A 12,916-nucleotide genomic window follows, 5' to 3' on the forward strand; every position below is an offset into this window, starting at 1 on the left:
AACAGGATTGCTAAAAAAGCAGTTTGAACATAATAGTTTTGAGTTTGTAGCGTCAACATCAGATGCTACTATTATTGTGAACACCCCCTTTTCTACTTTTTTTTTTTACTAATAGCCCAATTTCATAGCCTTAAGAGCAGGGGTGGGCAATGAGGGCCGAGACACTGCATGTTTTCCTTGTAACCAATCACCTCAGCAGGTGGGTTGCTGATGAACTTCTCCCTTGAACATAAACACCTGGTTGTCAATGAAACCACCTGCTGAAACACCTGAACATTAATGAAATCACCTGCTGAGGTGATTGGTAGCAAGGAAAACCTGCAGTGCTTCGGCCCTTCATGGCACATGATTGCCCATCCCTGCTTAAGAGTGTGCATATCATGAATGCTTGGTCTCGTTGGATTTGTGAGAATCTACTGAATCTACTGGTGCCTTGTTTCCCATGTAACAAGAAATATACTCAAAACCTGGATTAATCTTTTTAGTCACATAGCACTACTATTATTCTGAACACTACTGTACAAACATGTGTGTTCATGTGTGTCTCAGTGAAAAAGAAAAACAAACACAGCAAGTAATGAGGGAGAGAGAGAACTCAGGGAGTGACGTTGATTAAAGCAGAAGGAAATACAATTTCTGGTCAAGTGTCTTTCAGGTAATGTGATGGAGCTGGAATGTAACATCTCATTTAATGGGCAAAATTTGGTGCCTGAGTCATGAGTTCAAGAGCAAACTACGACATGTTGGAGCTTATGCAACATCACAGAATAACTGTTTCTCTACTGAATATGAAAGGAGAGTTACAAGAACACAAGAATCACTTTAAGTGTGCTTTCAGGGACATAAATATCAGGTGGAGATAAAATAATGTAAATGCTTACCAGCTACACGTTGGGCAACAAGACCTTCAACATTGAAGACCTCTTCAGGTTCACTATCTCTTGGCTGAGGTGATGCAGAGGTGGGACTAGGACTTCTCTGGGGTTCAGAGGCCTCTCCAGGTTGGGATGTTATGCTACACGGGTAGTTGTTGACCGCTTTGAGCTGGAGGTGACCAATTTGACTGGGGGAGACTTGAAAAGAAGAGCTGCTTCCATCTGTTTCAAATGTGTAACCCAAAGATCCATGGACAGGTGAAGGTTCTGAGGTGCTTGGCTTTCCAGGTGATATTTCAGAAGGTGACGAGTAGCTGTTCAGGCTGGCCATGGCACCAGAGAAGTGGTCAGTCGGGTAGGAGGGCCTAGCCTGACTCTGGGAAAAAGATGGCTGAGTGGTCACCACAAGACTGTTTTCCTTCAGGGGATCACTGTGGGACTTTGACAGTAATGAACAACCTGGTTCCAAGTCCAACATTAAGAGATTAAGTGTTTCAATAGACTGCTCTATCTCTTGCTGTGAAGCACTGTGACGATGAGGAAACTGTGGAAGGCTGTGGTGGCTTCGTAGTGTAGCTATGGGAGAAGGTGGGCTAAACGTGAGGCCTTCAGTCACAGGCTCCTCGGGTACACCAAACTGCTGCCAAACATTAAGGCCACGTTGGACAGCATCCCTGCTACTTGTGGTGCGGGTTGGAGCTTGAGGCATGGATTCTGGCTCAGCACCAAATGACTGAGAGCGGAACAAACTGCCATTCTGGGTGGTTATGGAGTGACCCATGGATGGGCCTGACTCAAATTGTGTCATCGTGCCTGGCTTATTGGATGTGCCGGTTTGGGTCTGGACAGTTTCTAGAGGTTTTTCTTGGATGCTACCCTCCAAATATGGGACATGGTCTTGGCCATTAGTGACCGACTCGGACTGGTAGTAGAGATCAGCTGGAGTGGCCCGGTCGTCTGTGGAGGAGAATGTCCCTAAACTGTCCACACTGTTGCCTTCTTGACTGATGGGCAGCTCATCATCTAAAATGTCAGTTTCTCGGTCAATACTACTGTGCCCATTAACGTGGACTTGAGCAGGCACCAGATGAAGCATCCTGCCTATGTTAGAGGTCGGGGTGGACCGGTAGCCCTGATGGTGCATTGGTCCCTCTAAGCCACTCAGTAGTTGTTCCAGCTCCTGTTTCTCTTGGGGACTGATGGGTTGTTGTGCAGGCGGGGTATTGTGAAGGACTGGCAGCAGTTCTTCACCCACAGGAATGTGGGGCTGGCTCACTGTGGCCGCCGGTGAGGGGGCTGCTGCTGCGTCATCTGTTCGATCAGTTTTGATGGAGGCAGTAGAATTCCCTGAATCGCTGCTCACTGACAAGGCATGGTCACCTGTGGGTAGGGTGTGGTCAACAACGGCTGGCGGGAGACCGTTCTCTGTGACTGCTCCATTAACAGACTCCTTTTTGCGAACTTTGGCATATAGGCTGCCATCCAGAGGTCCTTGGGTATGGATAACTTCTACAAAACAAAAAAAAAACAAAAGAGCAGTGGCTCAGTAATCCATGAAGTCTAACGTTACACAAAACCTTACTAAAACACTAAAGCAGAAATGGGAAATGATTTGACAAAAAGGTCAATGATCTATAGGATTTGTTCCAACTGGTCACTTCAGCAGATCGTCAACTGATAAGTTCATCCCTGAAAGTAAAACTGGTGCTTTTCAGTGAATCATCAGCAAGCTGTCGTTATCGCCTCTGTGTGTTACGCAAGAATAAGAACACCTTGTTGATGAAATATTAATGCATAAATAAAGATAAAACTATCAAGGACAGAAGCAGAGGAAAGGCATTAACCACTGGCCGAAGTCCACCTATTCAACCGGCTTCAGGAAATGAGCAGAGTCTGTGGCACGCTCTGTGGAAAACAATGAAATCACAGCAGGCTGCTCTGCACTTCCCCAAGTGGGCAAATCTCTGCAACATGTGCGTGAGCGATCCCTGCCATGTTTCACCAAATACAGAGTGATACATCTCACAAGCTCTGATCGATCACTGGACCTGCTTCGATATGCCAAGCGCACACGCTGAACCCAGGACGCATGTGAGCAAACATCTGCACATTACAGGGGGCCACACCCAAGTCCAGTAGTCCAGAGGAAGTGGGGAACCCCAGTGAGAAGAATTTAGTCATCACTGGAAACTCAGCCTCACTAAGTAATGATGGCTTTTTCTGGACCGTGGAAACTGAAGAAAAACAAAAGTCTGACATTCAGACTGAAAATCACATTCACTCACACAGAAACACACACTTGAAGCAACCAATAGCAGACATTTCTCAGAGGCTTCCGAAATATATCTCCAAGAACTTAACTTCTGGACATCATCTGAATGAATCGCGTGACAGTTTCTTCACCTGAAACCTTCAATGGGGCTTCACAGTTCAGGTCCTGCCGCTGTTAAAGGAGTTGCATGAAGACGTTTGTTCGTTTGTGTCTCTGTGTCTCCGTCTCTTTACTGAATAATGAGCTCTGTAACAGAACTCGGTGGGCGTGCACAAGTCGTGCACTGCAAGGTCCTTCTTGGCAAACTTGCCAAGAGAATTGCACAATGTAATAAATGTTCAGTGTGTTGATGGCATACTGCAGGAACTACATTTAAACAGTATCTTATTATAAAGTATGTCTTAAAAACACTGTGATTGGGGGGGATGTGCCCCAAGGATGAGTACCGTATTCAGCTGTCGGAGGACCAACGGCGTCCTACACGAAATTGTGAGGGTGGTCGATGCACGAGCACGGCCAACGTTACGTTTGTCAGAACACCCGATTCTATAAAAATGTCTGAATACATCACAAATAAAAAATAAATCACAAATAACTCACCCGTTTGTATACGTTTTTACCCTTTCTCATTCAGTAAAAGTGCCCCTTGTCAGCTGATGTCTGGTGAGTCCCTCAGAAACAATTTAATTTGGGGTAGGAGGTTAACGTTCTTCAAAAAAAGGGGGGGGGGGGGTAATGCTCTGCCCTGGGCCCTCCAACGTGCGGACGTGACAGTTTTGGGGTTCGGGGTGTTTCCCCAGGACACACTTTATAATTAAACAAAGAAACGGGTCTGTTGGAAGCTGTTGATGTGCAGCAGCTCTTAACGTGATGCAGACCGCAAAGAGACGAGACTCCAAATAAACCTTATCCACCTCATCAAACTGTTCAGGCACCAAGTTAGGGTTCGTGTCCGGGTGCATGCTTAAACACGCAAACACACACACGCTGTTAATACATCAGTCATACATACAAACATAGATCCAGGTCATAAAATAAGATCCTCCACTTTTCTATTTCTGCCTCCTTCTCAACACCTGCCCTCACAGCCAAATGAAGCTCGGCTAATTAGGACCGCAGGACAAACATCACCGATGCCCGAATTACATTTCGCACCTTCAAGCAAAAACAACCAAGTTTATGTCAAAGTCTCATCATTAAAAAAAAAAAAAAAAAGAGCTCCATACGTCCAGAGGAGGAGGTTCCCCTACCTGCAGAGGACAGTCTCAAACTAAGGTGGGAAGAACCCTGCAGAGGAGCTGCCCGTGTGGGATTTTGGGGGAGTTGGTTTTGGCTAATCCTCCGTCTCCTCCTTCCTCTCCCGAACAGCTCGCTGTCTAGTCAGATAAGTGGAGTTACTACTGTGGCTGGCTGCTCAGCGCCTCACGCTCATCCAAGTCTGTCCCCGCTGTGTGCACGTACTGTATGTGGGAGGTCGATCACAGCAGTACGGGGGGGGGGGGGCTGAAATCCAGCAGGCAGAATGACATCAGCCCTGTTACCTCAGGTTTACTTTCAGGCTTACTTTTTTCTGTCAGGCGTTGAATCAGCCCCTCGTGTTGAGATCACTGCTGCCTCAGACTGTTACGTAAAAATATACCCCTATTTTGGGGAAATGTAATTTGAAAAGTCATCTGGACTCAAGGTGCAAATATGTAGCAAATATTCTGCATATCAAAGAACCACTTTCTCTGTACACACACACGGCCCTGTGTCAGACCGCTGGTGTTGAAAACACTCGTGTAATGGAAAGAGCTGCTTCGTCCAACAACAGTCATTTAACGAGCCACACCAGGGATCAGAGACGACGCTCCGCCCTGCTGCCGACAGATGGAGAAAACAGAAAATCTTAGCGGGTGAGAGAGAGAGAGAGAAAAAAAAAAACATGAAAAGATTTAGCGGCTGCTCATCTGACTTTTACAGAATGTAAAAGGTTCTTATTGTCTGACTCAACTGTCCGGAGACTGTGGAAGCAAAAAAAATAAATAAATAAATAAAACAAATGAAAATGTAGCTGATGCTTGGTTATAAGATTGATCAAAAACACAATATATTGAGCACACAGAAGCACAAAACAACTTTTTATTCCCATAGTCTGCTGTGCACATCACATCACCAAGTCATCTGCATACATAAGCATACAGGACAGTTACAATACTATTCTACACCACAATCAGGACATCTATCAATGAACATGTTTGTCATTCTGCCTCATAAAGATAAACATGTGACTTTGGCATCCATAAAATTGGGGAAGTGGTGACAGCAGGTCATTGTTTTCACTGCTGTGTGTGTGTGTGTATATGTGTGTTTGTGTGTGGATAACTCAAAATTGGCTGGATGTATTTTCTTCAAACTTGGTGGGAATATTACTATCTGGAGGTGATTTGATTTTGGAGTAGTTTGGTCATAGTTTAAAGGTCAAGGAAAACATGATCGCCAAAACACCTTTTATAATATACAACCCCTAGCAAAAATTATGGAATAACCGGCCTCGGAGGATGTTCATTCAGTTGTTTAATTTTGTAGAAAAAAAAGCAGATCACAGACATGACACAAAACTAAAGTCATTTCAAATGGCAACTTTCTGGCTTTAAGAAACACTATAAGAAATCAGGAAAAAAAATTGTGGCAGTCAGTAACGGTTACTTTTTAGACCAAGCAGAGGGAAAAAAATATGGAATCACTCAATTCTGAGGAAAAAATTATGATCATGATGATGGTGATGATGTTGATGATGACAATGATGGTGATGATGATGATGTTGATGATCACAATGATTGTGATGATGATGATGAATGTGATCATGTTGGTGGTGATGATGTGATAATGATGATGATGGTGATGATGATGTGATAATGATGATGATGATGACAATGATGGTGATGACGATGGTGATGATGATGTGATGACGACTGATGGTGATGACGATGATGAAACGGATCATGTTGATGGCAATGATGTGATAATGATGATGATGATGATGAATGTGATCATGTTGATGGTGATGATGATGTGATAATGATGATGATGACAATGATGGTGATGATGATTATGATGATTAATGTGATCATGATGATGATGATTATGATGATGAATGTGATCATGATGATGGTGATGACCATGTGATGATGACAATGATGGTAATGATGGTGATGCTGATGTGATGATGATAATGATGGTGATGATGATAATGATGGTGATGGTGGTGATGGTGAGCCCCTCCCTCAGCCCCAACCAGTCCCAGCAGAAGACTGCCCCTCCCTGAGCCTGGTTCTGCTGGAGGTTTCTTCCTGTTAAAAGGGAGTTTTTCCTTCCCACTGTTGCCAAGTGCTTGCTCACAGGGGGTCGTTTTGACTGTTGGGGTTTTTCCGTAATTATTGTATGGCCTTGCCTTACAATATAAAGCGCCTTGGGGCAACTGTTTGTTGTGATTTGGCACTATATAAATAAAATTGATTTGATTTGACTTGATGATGATGGCGATGACGATGATGACGGCGATGATGATGGTGATGCCTGTGATAATCGTGATGGTGATCGTGACGATCATGATGATGATCGTGATAATTGTGATGATGATGATGATGGTGATGATGGTGATCATTATGATGGTGATGATGATTGTGCATGATGGTGATCGTAATAATCGTGATGATGATTGTGATAATCGTGATGATGATGATGGCGATGATGGTGATGATAATGATGGTGATGATGACAATGATGGTGATGATTGTGATGACGATGATGCTGACGGCGATAATGATGGTGGTGCTTGTGATAATCGTGATGATGATGATGGCAATGATGGTGATCATTATGATGGTGATGATTGTGATGATGATGGCGATGATGATTGTGACGGTGATGGTGATGATGGTGATGACGATGATGACAGCGATGATGGTGGTGATGATCGTGATAATCGCGATGATGAATGTGATAATCGTGATGATGATTATGCCAATCATAATGGTGATGATTGTGATGATGATGATGGTGATGACTGTGATGATGATGATGATGACGATGTTTGTGATGACGATGATGGTGGCGGTGATGCTTGTGATAATCGTGATGATGATCGTGATAATTGTGATGATGGCGATGATGGCGATCATTATGATGATGGTGATGATTGTGATGACGATGATGTTGATGGCGATGATGATTGTGACAGTGATGGTGATGATGGTGATGATTGTGATGACGATGATGATGGCGATGATGATTGTGACAGTGATGGTGATGATGGTGATGATTGTGATGACGATGATGATGACGGCGATGATGATTGTGACGGTGATGAGGTGGGCTTTATAGATAATTGGCAAAGCTTCTGGGTAAAACCTGGTCTTGTTAGGAGAGACGGCATCCATCCCACTTTGGATGGAGCAGCTCTCATTTCTAGAAATCTGGCCAATTTTATTAAACCCTCCAAACCGTGACTATCCAGGGTTGGGACCAGGAAGCAGAGTTGTAGTCTTACACACCTCTCTGCAGCTTCTCTCCCCCTGCCATCCCCCCAATACCCCATCCCTGTAGAGACGGTGCCTGCTCCCAGACCACCAATAACCAGCAAAAATCTATTTAAGCATAAAAATTCAAAAAGAAAAAATAATATAGCACCTTCAACTGCACCACAGACTAAAATAGTTAAATGTGGTCTATTAAACATTAGGTCTCTCTCTTCTAAGTCCCTGATAGTAAATGATATAATAATTGATCAACATATTGATTTATTCTGCCTTACAGAAACCTGGTTACAGCAGGATGAATATGTTAGTTTAAATGAGTCAACACCCACGAGTCACACTAACTGCCAGAACGCTCATAGCACAGGCCGAGGCGGAGGATTAGCAGCAATCTTCCACTCCAGCTTATTAATTAATCAAAAACCCAGACAGAGCTTTAATTCATTTGAAAGCTTGTCTCTTAGTCTTGTCCATCCAAATTGGAAGTCCCAAAAAACAGTTTTATTTGTTGCATTTGGAAAAAGAGTCTGTTGCTCTATAAAAAAGCCCTCCGTAAAGCTAGGACATCTTACTACTCATCACTAATTGAAGAAAATAAGAACAACCCCAGGTTTCTTTTCAGCACTGTAGCCAGGCTGACAAAGATTCAGAGCTCTATTGAGCCGAGTATTCCTTTAACTTTAACTAGTAATGACTTCATGACTTTCTTTGTTAATAAAATTTTAACTATTAGAGAAAAAATTGGTGATGATGGTGATGATTGTGATGATTGTGATGACGATGATGGCGATGATGATTGTGACGGTGATGGTGATGATGGCGATGATGATTGTGACTGTGATGATGGTGATGATTGTGATGACGATGATGATGGCAATGATGAAAGACACCGGAAAGACACCGGCGTTCGGTGTCTTTCCGCACCGAACGCCGAATTGTTTACACAGAGACTGCTACCTGCTGCTTTGGACTCTGAACTAACAGTCTTTTTCAAGACTTTTTCACCGTGCTCCAACGCCTGAAGAAGACCTCTAACGGTCGAAACGTCGCGACGGAGCACTTTTTTCAATTTTTTGGCCATATCAATTTTTTTTAGCAAGCTAACTAGCTTGCTAAAGCTTTCGTTTTTATTTTATTTTTTAGCACTGTTGCCGTGCGTTACCTGTGCTGCTCCACAGCGTGTCTGGTGGATTTTTATTTTATTTTATTTTTTAGCACCGTTGCCGTGCGTTACCTGTGCTGCTCCATGGCCTGTCTGGTGGATTTTTATTTTATTTTTTAGCACTGTTGCCGTGCGTTACCTGTGCTGCTCCATGGCCTGTCTGGTGGATTTTTATTTTATTTTTTAGCACTGCTGCCGTGCGTTACCTGTGCTGCTCCACAGCCTGTCTGGTGGATTTTTATTTTATTTAACAGTCTTTTTCAAGACTTTTTCACCGTGCTCCAACGCCTGAAGAAGACCTCTAACGGTCGAAACGTCGCGACGGAGCACTTTTTTCAATTTTTTGGCCATATCAATTTTCTTTTGGCAAGCTAACTAGCTTGCTAACGCTTTCGTTTTTATTTTATTTTTTAGCACTGTTGCCGTGCGTTACCTGTGCTGCTCCACAGCCTGTCTGGTGGATTTTTATTTTATTTAACAGTCTTTTTCAAGACTTTTTCACCGTGCTCCAACGCCTGAAGAAGACCTCTAACGGTCGAAACGTCGCGACGGAGCACTTTTTTTCAATTTTTTGGCCATATCAATTTTCTTTTGGCAAGCTAACTAGCTTGCTAACGCTTTCGTTTTTATTTTATTTTTTAGCACTGTTGCCGTGCGTTACCTGTGCTGCTTCATGGCCTGTCTGGTGGATTTTTATTTTATTTTTTAGCACTGTTGCCGTGCGTTACCCGTGCTGCTCCACAGCCTGTCTGGTGGATTTTTATTTTATTTTATTTTTTAGCACTGTTGCCGTGCGTTACCTGTGCTGCTTCATGGCCTGTCTGGTGCCTTAACTAAAGCACTCCTTCTGCTGAATCACCTCTAAATTATTTACACATTATTCACTTTGCGTGTTTTTAGGAATCCGCTAGGTTAGCGTAGCTACTAGCTCTTAGCCGATTTAGCATGGCGGCTTCTCCTGTCTCTCCCGCACTTTTCTGCTCTGGGTGTGAAATGTTTAGTTATTCCTCGGCCTCCTTTAGCAGTAACGGTACTTGTAATAAGTGTAGCTTATTCGTAGCTTTGGAGGCCAGGCTGGGCGAATTGGAGACTCGGCTCCGCACCGTGGAAAATTCTACAGCTAGCCAGGCCCCTGTAGTCGGTGCGGACCAAGGTAGCTTAGCCGCCGTTAGTTCCCCCCTGGCAGATCCCGAGCAGTCGGGAAAGCAGGCTGACTGGGTGACTGTGAGGAGGAAGCGTAGCCCTAAACAGAAGCCCCGTGTACACCGTCAACCCGTTCACATCTCTAACCGTTTTTCCCCACTCGACGATACACCCGCTGAGGATCAAACTCTGGTTATTGGCGACTCTGTTTTGAGAAATGTGAAGTTAGCGACACCAGCAACCATAGTCAATTGTCTTCCGGGGGCCAGAGCAGGCGACATTGAAGGAAATTTGAAACTGCTGGCTAGGGCTAAGCGTAAATTTGGTAAGATTGTAATTCACGTCGGCAGTAATGACACTCGGTTACGCCAATCGGAGGTCACTAAAATTAACATTAAATCGGTGTGTAACTTTGCAAAAACAATGTCGGACTCTGTAGTTTTCTCTGGGCCCCTCCCCAATCGGACCGGGAGTGACATGTTTAGCCGCATGTTCTCCTTGAATTGCTGGCTGTCTGAGTGGTGTCCAAAAAATGAGGTGGGCTTCATAGATAATTGGCAAAGCTTCTGGGGAAAACCTGGTCTTGTTAGGAGAGACGGCATCCATCCCACTTTGGATGGAGCAGCTCTCATTTCTAGAAATCTGGCCAATTTTCTTAAATCCTCCAAACTGTGACTATCCAGGGTTGGGACCAGGAAGCAGAGTTGTAGTCTTACACACCTCTCTGCAGCTTCTCTCCCCCTGCCATCCCCTCATTACCCCATCCCCGTAGAGACGGTGCCTGCTCCCAGACCACCAATAACCAGCAAAAATCTATTTAAGCATAAAAATTCAAAAAGAAAAAATAATATAGCACCTTCAACTGCACCACAGACTAAAACAGTTAAATGTGGTCTATTAAACATTAGGTCTCTCTCTTCTAAGTCCCTGTTGGTAAATGATATAATAATTGATCAACATATTGATTTATTCTGCTTAACAGAAACCTGGTTACAGCAGGATGAATATGTTAGTTTAAATGAGTCAACACCCCCGAGTCACACTAACTGTCAGAATGCTCGTAGCACGGGCCGGGGCGGAGGATTAGCAGCAATCTTCCATTCCAGCTTATTAATTAATCAAAAATCCCAGACAGAGCTTTAATTCATTTGAAAACTTGTCTCTTAGTCTTGTCCATCCAAATTGGAAGTCCCAAAAACCAGTTTTATTTGTTATTATCTATCGTCCACCTGGTCGTTACTGTGAGTTTCTCTGTGAATTTTCAGACCTTTTGTCTGACTTAGTGCTTAGCTCAGATAAGATAATTATAGTGGGCGATTTTAACATCCACACAGATGCTGAGAATGACAGCCTCAACACTGCATTTAATCTATTATTAGACTCTATTGGCTTTGCTCAAAAAGTAAATGAGTCCACCCACCACTTTAATCATATCTTAGATCTTGTTCTGACTTATGGTATGGAAATAGAAGACTTAACAGTATTCCCTGAAAACTCCCTTCTGTCTGATAATTTCTTAATAACATTTACATTTACTCTGATGGACTACCCAGCAGTGGGGAATAAGTTTCATTACACTAGAAGTCTTTCAGAAAGCGCTGTAACTAGGTTTAAGGATATGATTCCTTCTTTATGTTCTCTAATGCCATATACCAACACAGTGCAGAGTAGCTACCTAAACTCTGTAAGGGAGATAGAGTATCTCGTCAATAGTTTTACATCCTCATTGAAGACAACTTTGGATGCTGTAGCTCCTCTGAAAAAGAGAGCTTTAAATCAGAAGTGTCTGACTCCGTGGTATAACTCACAAACTCGTAGCTTAAAGCAGATAACCCGTAAGTTGGAGAGGAAATGGCGTCTCACTAATTTAGAAGATCTTCACTTAGCCTGGAAAAAGAGTCTGTTGCTCTATAAAAAAGCCCTCCGTAAAGCTAGGACATCTTTCTACTCATCACTAATTGAAGAAAATAAGAACAACCCCAGGTTTCTTTTCAGCACTGTAGCCAGGCTGACAAAGAGTCAGAGCTCTATTGAGCTGAATATTCCATTAACTTTAACTAGTAATGACTTCATGACTTTCTTTGCTAACAAAATTTTAACTATTAGAGAAAAAATTACTCATAACCATCCCAAAGACGTATCGTTATCTTTGGCTGCTTTCAGTGATGCCGGTATTTGGTTAGACTCTTTCTCTCCGATTGTTCTGTCTGAGTTATTTTCATTAGTTACTTCATCCAAACCATCAACATGTTTATTAGACCCCATTCCTACCAGGGTGCTCAAGGAAGCCCTACCATTATTTAATGCTTCGATTTTAAATATGATCAATCTATCTTTGTTAGTTGGCTATGTACCACAGGCTTTTAAGGTGGCAGTAATTAAACCATTACTTAAAAAGCCATCACTTGACCCAGCTATCTTAGCTAATTATAGGCCAATCTCCAACCTTCCTTTTCTCTCAAAAATTCTTGAAAGGGTAGTTGTAAAACAGCTAACTGATCATCTGCAGAGGAATGGTCTATTTGAAGAGTTTCAGTCAGGTTTTAGAATTCATCATAGTACAGAAACAGCATTAGTAAAGGTTACAAATGATCTTCTTATGGCCTCGGACAGTGGACTCATCTCTGTGCTTGTTCTGTTAGACCTCAGTGCTGCTTTTGATACTGTTGACCATAAAATTTTATTACAGAGATTAGAGCATGCCATAGGTATTAAAGGCACTGCGCTGCGGTGGTTTGAATCATATTTGTTTAATAGATTACAATTTGTTCATGTAAATGGGGAATCTTCTTCACAGACTAAAGTTAATTATGGAGTTCCACAAGGTTCTGTGCTAGGACCAATTTTATTCACTTTATACATGCTTCCCTTAGGCAGTATTATTAGACGGTATTGCTTAAATTTTCATTGTTACGCAGATGATACCCAGCTTTATCTATCCATGAAG

General features: G+C 43.0%; 1 protein-coding gene across 1 annotated transcript in view; it reads right to left on the reverse strand.

The window, feature by feature from the left end:
• The window catches only part of tns1b (tensin 1b), a 432,602-nt gene that overhangs the window by 77,295 nt on the left and 342,391 nt on the right, over positions 1–12,916 (reverse strand). The window contains exon 18 of the mRNA XM_034186320.1: positions 882–2,384. Coding sequence (XP_034042211.1) covers positions 882–2,384 — 1,503 coding nt within the window. The remainder of the gene's footprint in view (positions 1–881; positions 2,385–12,916) is intronic.

This window comes from Thalassophryne amazonica, chromosome 14, assembly GCF_902500255.1.
Source record: "Thalassophryne amazonica chromosome 14, fThaAma1.1, whole genome shotgun sequence".
NCBI classification, from domain to species: domain Eukaryota; kingdom Metazoa; phylum Chordata; class Actinopteri; order Batrachoidiformes; family Batrachoididae; genus Thalassophryne; species Thalassophryne amazonica.